At 40.7% G+C, this 19,099-nt stretch overlaps 3 protein-coding genes and 1 long non-coding RNA gene across 4 annotated transcripts; 3 read left to right on the top strand and 1 right to left on the bottom strand.

The window, feature by feature from the left end:
- Nucleotides 1-1,851: 1,851 nt before the first annotated feature.
- Nucleotides 1,852-4,065, top strand: LOC142626164 (protein PHLOEM PROTEIN 2-LIKE A10-like). The gene has a single exon (XM_075799952.1). The coding sequence runs from the start codon at nt 2,149-2,151 to the stop codon at nt 3,370-3,372; it is 1,224 nt and encodes a 407-aa protein (XP_075656067.1). The 5' UTR covers nt 1,852-2,148; the 3' UTR covers nt 3,373-4,065.
- Nucleotides 4,066-5,802: 1,737 nt separating this feature from the next.
- Nucleotides 5,803-7,784, bottom strand: LOC142626163 (uncharacterized). The gene is made up of 2 exons (XR_012842462.1): nt 7,620-7,784; nt 5,803-6,259 (listed from the first exon to the last, which is right to left on the bottom strand). It is a non-coding gene; the product is annotated as an uncharacterized LOC142626163 (long non-coding RNA).
- A 2,562-nt stretch (nt 7,785-10,346) lies between these two features.
- LOC142625339 (uncharacterized) lies at nt 10,347-11,039 on the top strand. Its single transcript, XM_075799017.1, has one exon. The coding sequence runs from the start codon at nt 10,347-10,349 to the stop codon at nt 11,037-11,039; it is 693 nt and encodes a 230-aa protein (XP_075655132.1).
- A 191-nt stretch (nt 11,040-11,230) lies between these two features.
- LOC142625338 (uncharacterized) lies at nt 11,231-15,210 on the top strand. Its single transcript, XM_075799016.1, has 3 exons — nt 11,231-11,500; nt 11,777-12,370; nt 14,209-15,210. The coding sequence occupies exons 1-3, from the start codon at nt 11,231-11,233 to the stop codon at nt 15,208-15,210; spliced, it is 1,866 nt and encodes a 621-aa protein (XP_075655131.1).
- The last annotated feature ends 3,889 nt before the right edge of the window (nt 15,211-19,099 follow it).

The following is a 19,099-nucleotide window of genomic DNA, read 5'->3' as shown; positions in this document are numbered from 1 at the left end:
TTGAAAACGCGGCTATAGCCCCTCCCTTATAAAAAAAATAATTTATTCGGATGCACAGGTAATCTTTTTAAAAAATATATATTATTTGACTGGACCTATAGCCGCGTTTTTGAAAACGCGGCTATAGCCCCCGTTATATAAAAAAAATTATTTGGATATACAAGTCATCTTTTTATAACATATATTATTTGACTGGACCTATAGCCGCGTTTTTATGAAACGCGGCTATAACCCTCCCTTATAAAAAAAATTTGTTCTACTGTACATAGCACCCTATAAAAAAAATATTTTTGTCTGGACCTATAGCCGCGTTTTGATAAACGCGGCTGTAGTCCGGACGTGAAACGCAGCTCAAGGCACTAGAAACGCGGCTTTAGACCTAACCTATGGCCGCGTTTAACAAAACGCAGCTATAGGTTGGGTCTGAAGCCGCGTTTCTAGGAAACGGGGCTATAGGTTTGGTCTATAGCCGCGTTTCTTTTAAACGCGGTTATAGGTCAGGTATAGCCGCGTTTTTTTATAAACGCAGCTATAGCGCGCGTTTTTTGTAGTGCATATGTGATGGTTTGAAAGCTTGTGGAGCATATTCTTGGTTAGAGACAAAAAATCCTCTACCATTTCTTGCCAATGAACAAATTACAAACTGAGTAAAATTTTGAACATAATAAATTTGCAAACACAAAATTATTGAAAAGGCCTTTTTATAAACCGTAGACTGTAGCACCTGGTTAGACGAATCACCCAAAACTCCAAGATCGGTTGCTTTTTTTCTCACTTTTTCGAAGAAACATAAAGAAAGAATAATAGAACAATTTCATTATCATTTTGTCGAAACCAAAAAAGAAGAGATAGAGAGATCGTCTACCCAATCAATCTTATATTGGAGCTGAAATCCCAAAATTTCTAAAGCAGTAGTTATTTGAAAAGTTTTAGTTAAAAAACAAAAGAGATAGACTATAAAAATTGTAAAAATGGATAAGAATAAAAAATGTATAAATTAAAATAGGGATTTAAGAGCGGTTTAAATTTAAAAACTTAAGAATGAAATGGTAAAATGTGACATAATGTGGTTAAACATGTGATCTTATGGAGGAAATTTAGAATTTTGAAAATTGTTAATCAGAGAGGAAGAAACGCGTATGGGAGAAACTTTTTTTTTTCTTCAAATTTATCTAAAATTTAGGAGTTTTTAAATTAGTAATTTTACGTATTTAACTCTATTATCTATATTTTTTAGGGTACTTTGGGCATATAAAAGTAGGAGTTCAAACAATGAAAACCCCCTTAAATAATAGTATAAATAAAGAGTTTTTGGAAATTTCTATATATATCTTCCAATTAATTTTTTTTACACAAAAGTATTTATTAACTTATTGCGTCTGCTTTATAATGATTACTCTTTATCATCAATTCAAAACACTAATTAATTTTTGGTATAAATGATATTCAAACCTTAACTACCTTATTAAAATTCTTTGCAGAATTCTTTATTTATAAGACTCGATTTCTATTTCTTAGTGGACAAAGATTACATTACTTTATTACAAATGGATAGAACATTTATTTTCACTCTAACGAATAGCTTTTTATTCTGCACTAAGGTAATCTAAAAAATAAACAAATTAATTTTCCTTTTTTTAACCCAAAAAAAAAACTTAATTAGCTTTCCGAATCCCAATAAGAATGTGAGACAATTTCTCAAAAAACCCCCCTTCCTCCTGTCAAAAATTGTGAATTTGAAAAACACAACATTGTACACAAGCCCAAAGTTTATAGCCCATAAATCGCTGTTCCACACCGACACTAAGGCCTACTAAAAATGGTTCAATAAACTATTATTCCTTGGCCAGAAGTCCAGAACCAGAAGTTCAAAATCGCTAGTTTTTTGTGCACTAAAAATTTAAACTGGTGGTAGTTAAAATTGGAAAATAAACCACATCATTGCCTTGGTCCTCTGTGCTGCTTTCCTTTGCCTGTCTTGAAGGACCAAAACCCAGTGTCTATCTCTCATCATTACTTTGTTATGTCTTAGGTTTCAATCATATTCACATGAATCACATGTTCCTCCACTTCATCAAATTTATTTAGTTTTGAGCTTCAAAACTTGTTTGCACTCACGAAGTCTCTGTTCTTTCGGGTTTCGTATTCATGATGGACCTGCAATATTTGGTAAAAGCTGGTTTCGATTTCACTCGCAAAAGAAAGAAGTTGGTTCTTCTATTCGCTGCTTTCGGCTTCACCGGTTATAGTCTCTACTCGGTTTATCATCTACCTTCAGTAGCTCGCAAGCGAGAGAGAGTTTCAAAGCTTTTTTCAGCTTTGCTTTCTGTAGCTGAAGCTGTGTCTGACTCCGCTGAGTCAGTTGGGGTTGTCTCCAAAGATCTCAAGCAGTTTCTTCAATCCAATTCTGACCAAATTCCCAATAGTTTGAAGCAGATATCGAAAATCACAAGGTCCAACGAGTTTTCAGAGTCTTTGACACGGCTCACACAGGCTTTAACTGTTGGAATTTTGCGGGGTTATAGATCTGTGAGTAGCTCTGATGGTGGTGCTAATTCAGGTTTTGCCGAGCAAGTTATGGACAAGCTTTTTACTACAGCTGGGTCTGGGTTTGCTTCTGTTGTTGTGGGAAGCTTCGCTAGGAACTTGGTCATGGCGTTTTTTTCAGATGGGCAGTCTAGTGAAGGATCAAATTCGAAGGGTTCGAAAATGAATCAGATTCCACAATGGATCAACGTGGTTTGTGATGATAAGTGCAGAGAGCTAATTGGTGATTGTATCCAAATGTTTGTGAGCACAGCGGTTGCTGTTTATCTTGACAAGACCATGGATATGGACTTCTATGATGAATTGTTTTCTGGGTTGACTAACCCCAAGCATGAAGTTCAAGTGAGAGACATGTTGGTTTCAGTTTGTAATGGTGCAGTTGAAACTCTTGTGAAAACATCTCACCAAGTGTTGACAAGTTCGAATTCGAGTCCAAGTCCTCGTTTTTTGGAAATTGAAGAAGGCTTAAGTCCGGGTAAAAATTGGGATTTGGGGCTTAAATCAAGAAAGTTGTTTGCTGAGAAGAAAGATAATGGGTGGGTTGGTAAAGTGTCATCCACTTTGGCAGTGCCAAGTAATAGAAGATTTGTTCTTGATGTTACTGGGAGGGTTACTTTTGAAACTGTCAGGTCTTTCCTGGAGGTTTTGTTGGAGAAGCTATATGAAGCTGTGAAAAAATGTGTTAACGTCGTTCATGAGGAAGTTATTGACAGGGGTCATGAAGTTGTGAGATTTGCTTCTGCAAAGTCCTCTGTTGTTGCTACCATGTGTCTCTCAGTCTGTCTGCAGATACTGGATGGAGTTTGGATTTTAGTGCCAGCTTAAGTTGAGAATACTTTCATTCAGTAAGTTCGCGCGATTGGATTCCCAAAAATTCTTGTTTGGAGGATGCAGTTATGTTTATTTCTTTGTGTATCTTTATTCAAATATGCATTTGTCTTCAAAATTGAAAAGGTTACTCTGATATGATATTGAATGATGCTTGTCCTTTGTCATTTTGACATCATAGAAAATTTATGGGTTTTGGACACCTTCTGCATAGTTAAAGCAATTGTCTTTATTGGGTACTTTCATGAGATCAAAACATCTGGAAAATTTGGAACTTACATATTGATATGGTATGGAAAGGATCTCCTTGTTCATTGGACAGTTGTTTGAAGATGTTTAGTTATTTGAAAGTGGGAAGAGACAACTGTCCATAATTGAAGTTTGTTTGGTAGCTATAACATGGCGATTTGGCGACAATCCTTCCGATTTCGACAGCCAGGAGAGCATCCTGGCCTCCTGGTGATTCATGGTGAACTTGCTGCACTACATACAGTCAGTGAACTTGGCAATCGCTGGTTATCAAATGCCTGAACTGCCTAGACACCTTGCCTTTGAATGTTTTTTTGATAAATAAATTGTCTATAAATGTAGAACTATATGTTCACTAGTTTGATTCATATGTATTCCTCCAACCTCTCTTGTGATTTAGAAATTCATTCTTAGAATAAAGATAAGTCAGTAGATTATTGGTAGCTTCGCTAGGCACTAGAAACTTCCTGAGCTCTTGAAGTTTATCCCAACTTGCCCAAATTGGTAAAGTCAATAATGGGAGCCAACTACTACACGCAAAAATGGATAAGGCTTATTATTAGCGTGCAGCATGGTCAGTCTCATGGCTTGTTGGTAAGAAACAAAAATAATTCAGATAAGACTGCTTTTGCAGTTAGTCAGTTATGCCACCCCACCGACCATATATTTAAGGATCCTAATCCATACATGATTATCCTTTTTCAAAGAATGGTGTAAGATATCAGTCTGTTTGGCTATTTCCACATATTGGAAAACTGATGGAACAATTTTCCAGGATATCTATATTCCAAATTTTGTCCTTTATTTCTGTTTTTAGTTCTATGGTCCACCTTTCTGTTTCACATTCACATAGTTATCATCCTTAATCCGAAATGGAGAAAATAATAAGGAGCATTAGGCCTTGTTTGATTATCATTGGAGGTGGATTCATTTTCCCTTTTCATTTTCTAAATTCTTTTTTTTTTCTATGTTTGGAAAGCACATTTTGTGTGTTTTCCAACTCACATTTTTTTAGTGGATCCCGTGCACTGTTCACAGGACTCACAAATTTTTTTTTCCCCCCAGCAAAAACAACTTTAAAACTAGGTCTCACAGAACTATTTATACATTTAAAAATTATTTTGTTACAGTGTTTTCAGTTTTCAGCAATAAGCGGTATCCAAACAGACCTATAATTTCTCAAATCTTGTATTCATTTTATCTACGCAATCTATTTCATGTTTGGCATTATTTTCTGCTCTATTTTTTTCACTTTATATTTTTCAATTAAAAATTCAACACATTTGAGAGAGAGAGAGAGAGAGAGAGAGAGAGAGAGAGAGAGTGCGTGTTTTTTGATGGGACAAATTAGTGTTAGTAAGACCTACAGATTTGATTTTTAAATTTCTTTTTTTTTTTTTACAAAAATGTCACCATATTCATTTTCAAGAAAATGAAAACACCAAAAAGTTGTATTCCGTTTTTGTATTCAAATCCTATTTTTTTGAATACTGAAAATGAAATTTGAATACAAATATAAAGCCAAAGAAGTTTTTTAATGGTGGGTCCCACAAAAACTGGAAATGAATATAGAATACACCCCATTTTAGCTCAAACCAAACATACCCTTATTTTGCCATCTACACTAGCTCTTAATGGAACAAGGCTAACCTAGGTTGTATAAACATAGAATACATATGCATTACAAGTTGTATTATTGACATTTCATAAAAAAAAAAAGTATTATTGACATGATTTTTGAGCCTTATTGGAATCTTCATTTGTCTGAAAAAAGGTTTCAATGTCAATAACCTTTAGTAAACCTGGAGGGCAGATGGAGGGTGATTGTGTTTCCTTGCTTTTGGTGGATATTCCACCAGGTGGGGTTTGTAAGAAACTAGAGTCTGAATTTAGAACAGATAAAATTTAGGTACAATGCCTTAGGTACAACAATGTTTTTGAATTTATAAAACTTTGGTGCATGCATGAAACTGTACCTAAGTTTTGCCATTTTATAAGCTGCAAGTAAAAAAGAATGATATCGGGCAAATCATCTAGAAATGAAAAGGAAGGAATGGTAGTTACTAATTAAATGCATTATCTTTACCCTTTACAATGTGGAAAATCATAATGTTGATCAGATGCAGCATCTTGGATAATCGCAATGGTGAATGGCATATGCATGAGATATTGGAATTCTACTAGCAGCATTTCCTATGTAATATAACCAAGGTTCAATAACAGTGTTCATTGTAATGTAGCAACTCAAAAACAATTGAGCAAATACAGAACTTGTGTATAGTTTTTCTTTAACCAGAAAGACAGATGAAACTCACTGTATCTTTTCGTTATGGGGTCAGGGAACGGACAAATCCAATGTTAACGGCTTTTGCCCTGTTCCATTCTTATCATGACAATATCAAGAACACAAACACATGACTTTGCTTCAGCTTACTTAATAAAGCAAACTGGAAGAGTAATCCCCTGGCATTGCACTTTCATTAAAGGACCAAGCAAGCATGAGGAAATTCACATTAATATCTGCTAACTTGAACTTGCATCAGTCTCCCTTGCAGCTGCCTCTTCCTGATGCCTTTTTTTCCAGTACTCTTCAAGCGGGGGTCCAAATATTGCCTTTCCAGAAACAACTCCAATTCTGCAGAACCCAAATTATCATATAAAGCAAATCAATTACGTACTCTGAAAAATTTATTCAATCAGAATCCACCAGGCTATGATGTAAATTTGAGAGCAAAATTTATGGGGTAGCATATCTGAGGCACACTAACAGCAGATGAAAAACCCCCAGAGGGTTTTAGCATTTAGCAATTTGCATTTTAGAACACACAAATATTAGCCCGCATTATTATCTTACTATGACCTGAAAAATAATTAAAGCAAATTGAGCATATTTTGCATTGTTTTTTCCACTAAACATTCCACGTTGAAGGTTGGCCACAATGTTATAACATGTAAGATTAAACCAGAGGGTTTTAGCATATTTCTCAAGCTAACATTAAAACAAAAGAATAGCAGAGATGGCATACTACTTTTGCAGTCAAGTACAACAAATGTACTCTAAAAGCAAATGTTGGATGCACACGTGTGAGTGAAATCTCATATTGAATAGTAATGAGAAGAATGAGTGGTTAATATAACATAGTTCAGCCAAACTCATAGGCTTAGGCTTTAGGGTTAAGTGGTACTCCTATGGTTATCTCCCCCAACAACAAGCCAAGCAAGAATAATATCTAAACCACATTGAAACAAAATAGAGATAAAGACAAGTGTTTCCCATTTTCTATTTATTTTTCTCTTTCAATTTCATACTATGCACCTCCATCGAAATATGTTCTGTTGAACGTTCTTGTTTGTACCGGAGTGTTGTTTGGTTAGAAGCTGAAGAGCTACAAATTGCTGCAAGCAAATTCTATAGACCATCCATCATCTCCAAGTTTTGATTGAATGTGAAATTATGTCAACGGTGGGTGAAGGATATTGGATACCACATTCTCACAACATTGATCAACACTTACATATTGGAAAATTAAACACGCACCTAGCGGGTTTTGAACCCACGACCACGCCCTCCAGTCCACCCATTCTTATGGGAGAAAGAAGTGGCATTTAAGTTAGAGCTCATTGACTACAAGCAACATAAATGAAGTAATGAACACAATATCCTAGCATTAGAATTCGATTATATTTCCTCTTAAACTTTCACAAACATATTCAAGAAGTAAGGAACATGGACATCCTTAAGCAAAGTAGTGTACACACGGTGTTATGACTTCGCACAGCCTATATATGATATAAAGAAAAACGGCACAGCCTATTCTGAATAATTCATGTTGGTTCGAACCGAACATATTGTTATATATTCATAGTCTAGATAATCCAATTCAAAGAAAAGTAGGTCCTAAAAAACTAAAACTCATAAGCTAGAAACCCAAAACCAAAGCATATGAACTCAAAAAAAGAGAAAAATATAAACAGAAATAGTAAAGCGTACTTACATGACTGCTCCAATCACCAGCGGAAACGAGAGGAACCTGCTTCGACCTAACATTTTTTTCAATTGAAGAGCTCTCTCGATTTGCTTGCGGATTTGTGCGCTTTTCAGGTTCTAGATCGATTATAGCTTTGGATCTTGAAAAAGAAAAAGAAAAAAAGAAGCTTTATTATGAAAATAATCATGGGAAAAGGCCCATTGAGTAGATTGGGATGTAAACTGGTCAAGTGAAGCTCAGTCTAATTGCTTGTGCTTGGGCTTGTGCTTGTGCTTGTGCTTGTGCTTATGCTTGGGCCGAATATTAAGCCTGCACAATCTTTCCTATTCTAGATCGGGTAAGTAAAAAGAAACACAAACTCTCAAAGCTTGAGTTAGTCATTGCTAGACTAGTATGCTATAAAAAATAAAAATAAAAATTGTTTGAGTGTGTTAGTCATTGCTAGACTAGTGGCCCTTAAGTGAGAAAATTAATATTGATTTTTTTTTGGTTGAAAAAGTATGAAGTCTAGTACTTAAATTTAAAATAGTTATTTGAATATCTACGTACTATGACAATTTCTTAAAACTTATTTACTAAATGTAATATCTACTCACCAAAAAATGCTACAAATAATGATAATGAATGTCATCATCTTTCTACAATATTTAAATTTTCGCAATGAATGATAATATATGCTACAATGTTTTTGAAGATTTTTATTAAATTAAATATTTGCAATCATCTACAATAAAATTTTTTTTATTCATATTTCATTATTTATTATCTTATTTTATGAGTCTAACTATGATGTTTAGCTTATTTATTTTTAATGAATACCCTTTTAAGTAGGAAAGTAAATTAAAAAAAGAACAAATAACAAAAGACATACGTCATCAAAATTTCTATTAGATAAAATTATAAGTGTAGAAGATTTAAACCTAATAAATTAGTGTTCTCTAGGTAACAAATAGAATACCATATATCATCATTCTAACTTTAGGTAACAAATAGAACACCATATATCATCATTCTAACTTTCCAAGATGACTACCAGTCTACCACATAAAATTCAAAATACACAAAGAAATTTTTTGGGACATTAAAATTTAGTAGGAGTATATTAGACATTGCATAATGGAATATTTTATGAATTATAAGATTTTTTCAGGGTTTAACTAAGAAAGAAACAATAGGGGTTGTACGGGACGCTATTCGTTCGCAGGCCCAATACTCCCCAAAGCCCATCATAACAATGCCACGTACATGAAGCCCACGACTCGCTAAGATTCGAGTTCTAAAACTATCATGCTTAAGATCATATATGACATCAGGCCCACGAACACCGTCCGGACGATCCTCGACACTCAACTCGAAATTAGGAAAGCACTGATGACAGACACTATAAACGTAAAAGCCTGTTTGTTCGGGGAATGTAATCGCTCGAAAGGTCGGGTCCCCGTGAGTCTAGTGAAAGCTTTGGGGATATCACTGCCGAGCAGTCTAGCCAGCGGTGGAACTAGTTCCAATGCCACTCTCACCTCTTCCCACTCCTAACTAAACCCCCACTTAAGGGTAATAGTATTGGACCCCTCCTTCCACCCACCAGGGGAATAATCATGGCCATTCCACTAAGTTTGGCTATAAATAGGCAAGGGAGATTCAGTTGAAGGGGTTGGCAATTCTGGAGAAGAGAGATTGGAGGGAGAGATCGATCATGCTGGAAGAAGAGGAAGAGCGACAAGGATAACAAGGGAAACTGGGGTACTAGGCTTGCCGAGTATAGCATCACCCGTTGTAGGAAATCTGAAAGCCCATTATACAAATAGATTGTGAGCCCAAATACATCTTAGGCCGAATAACCACTCTAGAAGGGCACGCACAATTAGTGTCGTTTGTGGGAATCTCCTATGTAGCTGTGGTACTATATAGGTGTGCACGGGAGAATGTCTGGAAGAAGATAGGGGAGCCATGTAGAGAGCGGCTCTGGGGGGTTGTTGCGGGGGTCTACATAGCGGGAAAGGAGGCAAAAGAGGCGGGAGGACAGGAGATGTGAGGAAGCAGCGAAATCTGGGCCCGAAGAAGGATCGTACCAAACCCTCCGGACAATGTTTGACGCCTCGGGCAGCAGCCATCTCGACGGAAGAGACTAGGAGCTTGAGCAGAGGGATCAAGAACTCGAGCGCCTACGTAGGACAGTGAGGGATTTGGAGTTGGAAGCGCGGGGCAGAAACAGGAGAAGGGACCATGAGGAGCGAAGGGAGAGGTCGGCAAGTGTGGGGAACCACCGTGCGGCAGAATCCCAACAATCTGAGTCTCACCGAAATCGCGACCGTTCGTGAGAGTACGCGGACCGTGAGTCAACTTCCCCGGATGAGGGGCGACCTCAAAATGCGGCCATGGATGCCATGAGCCGGGCATTACGCCAAGCTGCACATCTTTATTCTTGAGGGACATTGAGAACGCGCTTATGTTGAGCAGATTCACACGGCCGCCGTTCAATTCCTACACTGGAAAGACGGACCCGGTGGAGCATCTAAGCCACTATATTCAAATGATGTCTTTACACACCCATAACGATGCGTTAATGTGTAAGGTTTTCCCCTTGAGCCTCTGCCCTACTGCTTTGAGGTGGTCAACGGATTGAAGAAAGGTTCGGTCCATAGTTTTTCGGAGTTGATCTAGGAGTTTGGAGTGCGGTTCATGACTTGCAGCCAGGTTCCGCAGCCCGTGGACGCGTTACTATCGATGAAAATGGGGGCTGGGGAAACCCTTTGTAATTACGCCAATCAGTATTGGGAGTTGTATAACAAGATCGGCGGGGGCAATGAAAAGTTTGCGGCGAGCACCTTTTGGATGGGGCTACCTGAAGAGTACGGGCTCAAAGAATCATTGACCCTGAGGCCTCCCGAAGATATAAGGCAGTTGATGAGGTGTATCGAGGAATACAAGCGCTTAGAAGACGATCGGCTGCAGACCAAGGCGAAGGCCCCGATCATCAATTATCCTCAGAATACTGGCTTCAACCCCAGACACCGGAAGGATTTGAGAATTCAAGAGCCTGGTCTGGCGATCGGGGGGGTTAATGCGGCGTTCAAGGAGCCCGTGCACAGGATCATTGACAGGATAAAAAATGAGCCGTATTTTAAGCGGCCGAACAAGATGGTAGGCAACCCATCAAGGGGAAACCAGAATTTGTATTGCACTTACCACAGAGATAAAGGGCACACCACCAAGCAGTGCAGAGTGTTGAAAGATCACTTGGAACAGTTGGTGAAGGCAGGACACTTGAAAAAATTTCTAGTGGAAGCAGGGAATCAGGAGACCGGGCAAGGAGATCGGCTGCGTCGAAACCCTCTCCCACCCCCTTTGGGGGTAATAGAGGTCATTCATGCGATACTGAGGAGAATTAGAGCACCCACAACGAGGGGGTATTGGTGGTGGTAGTAGCAGAAGGTTGCGCAGGCGAACAATCCCCGGGGAAGAGGCAGAGGTACGCTAGACAACCCATAGCCTTTGACAACGACAACCTGGAAAGCACCACTCAGCCGCACCACGATGCTCTAGTAGTCATGGCCCGTGTGAGGGGCTTCATAGCAAAGAGAATAATGATTGATTAGGGGAACGACGCAGACGTAATGTACCTGGACCTATACAGGGGGCTCGGCCTGAGAAAGGAGGATTTGTCAAAGTATGACACGTCGTTGATGGAATTCGATGGGCATATGATGACCCTAGAAGGGAAGATTTCACTCCCAGTCAACATGGGAGGTAAAGAGGTAGTGGTGGCATTCATAGTGGTCGCTTCTTTCTCGCCATACACGGCAATACTTAGAAGGCCGTGGATTCATGACATGGGAATTGTACCGTCCACCCTGCATGTAAAAGTCAAGTTCCAAACTGAAGAGGCAATTACAGTGATAAGGGGCGATCAGCAAACGGCCAGACAGTGCTTAGTAGCCGCGGCCAACAAACAAATCTAGCAAAAGGAATCAAACAAGAAGGCTCCCCTATAGCAATTACAGTAGCCCCAAGTAGGGGGGACCAAAGTTGCCGAGGAATTGGTAAAAGTAAAAATTCTACCGGGAGGTGAAAGGAGTTTCCTGTTAGGGGTAAGCTCGAATGATGGGGAAATGGTGGAGTTACTGCTGTTTCTTATATGAAACGTGGATGTGTTCGCTTAGAGCCCATATGAGGTGCTCGGGGTCGACCCCGAATTTATAGTTCACAAGTTGAATGTGGATCCTTTATGCCCTCCTAAGAAGCAGAGACCAAGAAGGTCAACTAAGGAACATGTGGAAGCCGTCAGACAGGAGGTCAGGAAGCTGAGAGAGGCGGGGGCCATAAAGGAAACGTTCTTTCTGGAATGGCTCGCAAATACGGTGGTCATGAAGAAGAAGAACGGTAAGTGGAAGGCTTGTGTTGATTTCATCGACTTGAACCGAGCATGCCTGAAGGATCCGTTTCCGATGCTGAAAATTGATCAATTGGTGGACGCTACGTGTAGGCACCTAAGAATGAGCTTTCTTGACACTTTCCAGGGTTATCACCAGATTGCCCTGGCCGATGAAGATCAGGAGAAAATGGTGTTCATAACACTCGATGCTAACTATCACTATACCGTGATGCCATGCGGATTGAAGAACGCGGGAGCCATTTATCAACGAATGATGACGAGGATGTTTAGGGATAAAATTGAATGGACGGTTGAAGTATACATTGATGACAAGGTGATAAAGAGCAAGCAAGAAGTACAGCACATCGACAACCTTAAGGAGGTGTTCAAGATACTCCGGCGCCACTAGCTACGCCTCAACGTCGATAAGTGCGTTTTCAGAGTAGGGTCCGGCAAGTTCCTGGGTTATTTGATTACCAAATGGGGGATCAAAGTCAACCCCGATCAAATTGAAGCTGTGATACGTCTCAAACCACCAAGCAATCCAAAAGAGGTTCAAAAATTGACCGGTATTGATGCAAACCTCAATCGACACGCTTTGAGACCCAACAAAAATATTGGAATACTTGCCCAAGAAAGCTAAAATTCATATTTTTGATAGAAACCCTGACCCAACGTTTATAATTGAAACGCAAACCAAAGGTATAAGTTGACCTTGACCCAATGATTATAAAGAATCACGAACTGAAGGTATAAAGTTTGAACGCCACAAGGAAGAATCTTTAATAAGTTCACAGTTCCTGAAGAACCAAAAGAAGAGCAAAGCCTCACCTTTTCTAATTTTTATTCAATAATATTATGAAAAACGTTTACAGACTTAATGACCTATTTAAGGACTTTATAAAACTTGACCGACAAGAAAATATATTCTAAAATAACTCCTAATTGATACCTTACCATATCTGGAATCAAATTTGACCTAAAAAGCATTAAATGCACCTAAAGACAAGGAATTAAATTACCTAAACTTAAAATAATTTTTTTACATAAAAATACCAAAAATAATAAATTACAGTAATTAAACAGTAAATTGTGTCCTACATCAGACCCCTCCACTTGAAACAAACTCGTCCTCGAGTTCATCTTTGAAATCTGAAATCTTCCGCTCCAAATAAACAAATACTTCGAATGCTTTAATGACTTGATCCGGTTGTGAAATTTGAATCCTTCATAAAGTGTAGCAGAAAATTTCTTCTCATCTACTTTCAATTTATTTGCAACATCAATCAACAAAGGGTTGATAATAAAATTAAAAGTTTCTACTCCAAGAAAATCAACATATTGTATAGTCATCTTTAACAAATCAACTGAGACTTGAGGATTGTGAGTTGTAGACTCATCCTCATATTTAACCTCAATTGAATCTTCCACAATGTTCTCAATAATTACCATCTTTTTTTTTTTGGAGCTGGGTGCACGATTTTAACTTAGTGCACTTCAATAAAAACAAAAAAAATAAGAATGATGAATGAAGAACACAAAAGAAACAAGATAGGATGATAGCAGGAAACAAAAGATAAAAGGATAGAAAACTGATTTTAGAACCTGTGCTCTGATACCAAATGATGCGAACCTCAATCGACACGCTTTGAGACCCAACAAAATATTGGAATACTTGCCCAAGAAAGCTAAAATTCAGATTTTTGATAGAAACCTTGACCCAACGTTTATAATTGAAACGCGAACCAAAGGTATAAGTTGACCTTGACCCAATGATTATAAAGAATCACGAACCGAAGGTAAAAAGTTTGAACGCTACAAGGAAGAATCTTTGATAAGTTCACAGTTCCTGAAGAACCAAAAGAAGAGCAAAGCCTCACATTTTCTGATTTTTATTCAATAATATTATGAAAAATGTTTACAGACTTAATGGCCTATTTAAAGACTCCATAAAACTTGACCGACAAGAAAATATATTCTAAAATAACTCCTAATTGATACCTTACCATATCTGGAATCAAATTTGACCTAAAAAGCATTAAATGCACCTAAAAACAAGAAATTAAATCACCTAAACTTAAAATAACGTTTTTACATAAAAATACCAAAAATAATAAATTACAATAATTAAACAGTAAATTGTGTCCTACATCAGGTATGCTGGCTGCTCTTAACCAATTTATTTCCAAATTCGCTGATCGGTGCCAACCATTTTATTAGCTTTTGAAGAAGTGGAAGGGGTTTCAATGGGACAAGGAGTGTGATAGAGCCTTCCAAGATCTTAAGGACTACCTTGGGCGGGCTCCGACGTTGGCAGCCTCGGAACTAGGAGAGGACTTGTATATGTACCTCTCGGTATCTGAGCATGCAGCCAGTGCCGTGCTATTAAGAGATAGTGGTGTACAACTCCTGGTTTATTACATCAACAAGACATTAGTTGACGTCGAGACCAGGTATTTACCACTGGAGAAACTAGTGTTGGCTCTCGTGCATTCCACCCGAAAATTGCCCTATTATTTTCAGGCCCACATTGTCCATATGCTAACCGAGTACGGACTTCAGTCATTGTTGAGAAGATTTGACTTTACGGGGAGGATAGCCAAGTGGGGGACTCGGCTAGGCTCTTTCGATATCAGGTACAAACCGAGGAACTCGATGAAGGGACAAGTACTCGCAGACTTTATTGCCGAGTTCGCGCCAAAAAGTACAGATATAGTCTGCCTCGCGGTGGTCAGGCCATGGAAAGTATTTGTGGATGGCACATCCAATACGTCAGGAGAAGGGGCGGGGATCGTGGTCATCACCCTGGAAGGGCTAAAGTTAGAGCACTCGTTCAGGTTAGGCTTCAGGGCTTCTAACAATGAGGTTAAGTATGAGGCCCTGCTGGCCAGACTTAGAGTTGTCATGGATCTGGGAGCCAAAGAGGTGGAAGTTTACTCGGATTCTCTCCTAGTAGTGAATCAGGTGCAAGGGAACTTCGAGGCCAAAGCTACTCGGATGATGGATTATCTACTGCTGGTAAAGCAGACCATGGGTAATTTTTCAAAGGTCAAGATTGAACGGGTAGCCCGGGGGCAGAACCGGCACGCTGATTCCTTAGCAACGCTGGCATCATCAATAGTTGACATGGTACCTCGGTTGATCAGAGTGGAGTTAGTGTTGGAACCAAGTATTACCGCTAGGACACTAGTCACACAGATCACCACAACCGAGAGTTGCTAGATGGACCCTATCATTGAGTTCCTTGCAGAGGACCGAGCCCCGAAAGATGAGAAAGAGGCAGCCAGAGTACGACGGACTGCTGCTAGGTACTGGTTGTCTGCCGATAGGAAGCTATACCGAAGATCATTCGAAGGGCCGTACTTGCAGTGTCTTCGTCCCAATTAGGCCAAAGAGCTTTTGACTGAGCTAGATGAGGGTGTGTGCGATAGCCATGTGGGGGGCGCTCATTGGCCCACCGAGCAATGACTCAAGGGTTTTGGTGGTCGCGGATGAGGAAAGATGCAACTAAGCATGCTCGGAGGTGCGAGCAGTGTCAAATACATGCACCGATGATCTACCAGCCTACTAAGAATTTGAACCCAGTAAGCAGCCCATGACCATTCGCCCGCTAGGGGCTAGACATAGTCGGGCCATTTCCTCGAGCACCGGGCAACTAGAGGTTTGTGCTGGTGGCCGTAGACTACTTCACCAAGTGGGCAGAAGCGGAGGCGCTGGCAAACATCCGAGATGTTGATGTCAAGAGGTTCGTATGGAGGAACATTATAACAAGATTTGGCGTGCCGGAGTCTCTTGTCTTTGAAAATGGTCTACAGTTCGACAGCAAGGCATTTCGGGAGTTTTGCAACAACCTCGGTATCCGGAACCGGTATTCCATACCAGCATATTTGTAGAGTAACGGCCAGGCAGAAGCTACCAATAAGGCCATCGTGAGCGTATTGAATATAAGGCTGAAGGGTGCCAAGGGAAGATGGGCCGAGGAGTTACCAAGCGTCTTATGGGCATACCGAACAACTCCTAGGAGATCCACGGGAGAGACACCATTTTCTCTGACTTACGAGGCAGAGGCTGTCATCCCCGCTGAAGTGAACCTGTGCAGCGCCCGAGTCACGGGATTCGCTCTGAACAAGAACAAGAAGCTAATGGCAAAGTAGCTGAACTTGCTGGAGGAACACTGAGAAGCGACCATCATTTGACTAGCAGAATATCAGCAAAAGCTCGCCTAGAGATACAACAGAAGTGTGAGGAAACAGGAGTTTGCCGCTGGGGATCTGGTACTTCGCAAGGTCGTAGGGAATACACGAGACGTTAATGCAGGGAAACTAGCTCCATCCTGGTAAGGGCCCTACTGAGTAACTGCTATTGTCGGTGTAGAGGCGTACTATTTAGAAGACTTGGAGGAAAAACCCCTTCGCCGGCCATGGAATGTTCACAACTTGAAAAAGTTCTATCATTGACCGGTTATTTTCCAAAGATGTAAACTTGATGTAATTTTGCATTATCACGTATTTAATATGACAGTATTTACTCACGCAGGTGCATATGACCCCATTACTTTTAAGTTATTATCACCAGGCAATAAATATAGAGAGAATCGCGAATGTGAAGACATCTTATTCACGCTAAGGATAGAAACCTATCCTCGGTTCGATTCCTATCGCCGAGCAGGTGGAAACCTTAAACTACATATCTTCTAGGGATAGAAACCTATCCTCGGTTCGATTCCTATCACCGAGCAGGTGGAAACCTTAAACTACATATCTTCTAGGGACAGAAACCTATCCTCGGTTTGATTCCCATCGCCGAGCACTACATATCTTCTAAGGACAGAAAACTATCCTCGGTTCGATTGATATCGTCGAGCGGGTGGAAACTTGAAACTACATATCTTCTAAGGACAGAAACCTATCCTCGGTTTGATTCCTAGCACTGAGCAGGTGGAAACCTTAAACTACATATTTTCTATGGACGGAAACCAATCCTCGCTTCAATTCCTATCACCGAGGGGGTGGAAACCTCAAGACATTATTTTCTAAGGGTAGAAACCATGAGCTTCCGTACTGAGCAACGAAAACATGAGCCAAAAGATCCTAGGGGCGGAAACATTGCTCTCAACCATCATAAGCGAGAAAGTAAGATATGATGATTAAGTTAACCCTAATCATATACAAAACCGGCAGTTCTCAAACAAATAGGCATGAATTTAAAAATAGGAACGAAACATACGAATTTATGTCCCAACGATACTGATCAAAACTATTCAAACGTTAGAGAAATTGTTTCGTCGCCACAGCCAGACGACCTAGGCACACAAAAAAATAAAATAAAATAAGATATAATAATATCAAATTTTTTTATGCTCCACCGAAAATTGAGTCTTCATTCAGGTGGGTTGGAGGGCAAAGTCTGTGAATCGGGTTGAGTGGGCATATCCTTTACTAGCGGAGCTGTGAGGGGGGCCTGTTCTCGAACATCCTCAGCTTCAACATGGATGTTGCTTGAGGCTTCTAAGTCAACCATTTCAACATGGGAATCAATCGCCTGCACAAGGTCCCTTATGCTTGGCGTATCTTCCTCATCTTCAGCACTGACCTAACTTTGAATAGGTAGGGGTGGAACCGAATATGGAATCTGATTGGGGTTCCATAGAGGGGAATCCTCAGCTACTCCCATCGCTTGGAGGGCAGCCAACCACCCTTCCCCGAACCCATGGTTCCGAGCCTGATGGATAATAGGTTCCACAGAGTTCTCGGCCTCCGTAAAGCCTGCGTTATACCATTTGTCCTCGCAGGTTTCAAGAGCATCCTTTAAGCCGGCAATTTGGTCTGCTTGGGACAAATTCAGACTATTCTCCTTGGCTAACTTTAGCTCGGTCTCGCCCAATCTGGATATCAGATCGGTCAGTTTCTTCTCTGCCGCTAAACGAGCTTTTTCGGCATCTACTGCTTTCCTTTCATATGCGTTAGCAGCTTCTTCCTTCTTCTTGACCACGTTCTCGGTAGTGGTTTTCTGTTCATTGGCCTAATCAATAACCTCGGCCACCTCCTTCAACCTCCCGTCGATAACACTAGTCAGCTGCGCGGCCTGAGAACATAAACGGTGATGAATTAATGAAAGTGGGAAAGCGCATACGTATTGCAATGCATGAAAGTCGGGAAGTAACAATTACCGCGATGGTATGCCATTGCAGCCGTCTAGCAAGTGACTCGTCATCCCCGTCCGAGAAGAAGTGGGCGTCCTCAGGCAATAGGAGACCTTGCGCCAGGCTTTGAGCGACCTGACCTCCTTTGCCTTGCGCCCACAACCGAATAGTGGCGGTCGCCGGTAGGGGTTTGTCGCCTAGCCTAAAGTCAGGCTGCCAATTAGCCATAACCTGAGAGGAAGATGCTTCCTTTGTCTCGACCTGGATGGTCGGTTGAACAGCACTTGTCGCCTCCTGGGTATTGGGGCCCACTTTCGCCCGAGGCGGGGTTTTTGGGGGAACATCACCCGGGGTGGGACTGACCTTTTCGGCATCTCGCTTCCTTTTTCTGACCTTTCCAGTGAGAAGACCCGGCCCCTTTCTTAAGGGGGACTGAGGTTGAGCTGTGGGGCTGGCCTCGAGCAGGAACCAAGTGAGGGTCATTGTTCTTTTGCTTACCATTTTCCCTGCCGGACCGGTTTTGACGCCCGATGTGCTGATCGACTCAGCTACTCTTTTGGCCGCTTGGACTTGGGCGTTGTTCCCCTCAACAGGAACGTGCACTAGCTCTCTGAGAGCCCGGGAAACTCGTTCGGCTGACTCGTCCTGGACCGGGGTAAGGTCTTCAGTAGTTATGTAGCGGGGACTGAAGTCGCGGGCTTCGCTGGTAGTCAGTGAGGGGGGAAGGAAGTTGGCGTGTCGGATGTCGACGTAAGATAGCAATGGGCTGTCGACCAAAAGGGCTTGGCTGAAGGGTTGCCAAGTCTTGTACATGGGGGTGCAACTGAGTATAAGGTGTGACGCCCTGAGCTGTCCGTCGCTGTGGACAAATATCTTGGACCGAAGCACGGAATTCAAATCTCTTATATTCGCTACTCTAAGATCTTGGGTGAATACTTTACTGTCTGCGACAAAGAAATACGAGGGCTT

Source organism: Castanea sativa, chromosome 2, assembly GCF_040712315.1.
Source record: "Castanea sativa cultivar Marrone di Chiusa Pesio chromosome 2, ASM4071231v1".
NCBI classification, from domain to species: domain Eukaryota; kingdom Viridiplantae; phylum Streptophyta; class Magnoliopsida; order Fagales; family Fagaceae; genus Castanea; species Castanea sativa.
This window is presented reverse-complemented; position numbering and strand designations above follow the sequence as displayed.

Coding starts and splice junctions, on each gene's coding strand:
- LOC142625339 (XM_075799017.1), top strand. CDS start 10,347: ATGGGGGCTGGGGAAACCCTTTGTAATTACGCCAATCAGTATTGGGAG.
- LOC142626164 (XM_075799952.1), top strand. CDS start 2,149: ATGATGGACCTGCAATATTTGGTAAAAGCTGGTTTCGATTTCACTCGC.
- LOC142625338 (XM_075799016.1), top strand. CDS start 11,231: ATGTACCTGGACCTATACAGGGGGCTCGGCCTGAGAAAGGAGGATTTG. Junction 11,501..11,776: donor TCAAGTTCCAAACTGAAGAG/GCAATTACAGTG, acceptor GTGTTCGCTTAG/AGCCCATATGAGGTGCTCGG. Junction 12,371..14,208: donor ACATCGACAACCTTAAGGAG/GTGTTCAAGATA, acceptor CCATTTTATTAG/CTTTTGAAGAAGTGGAAGGG.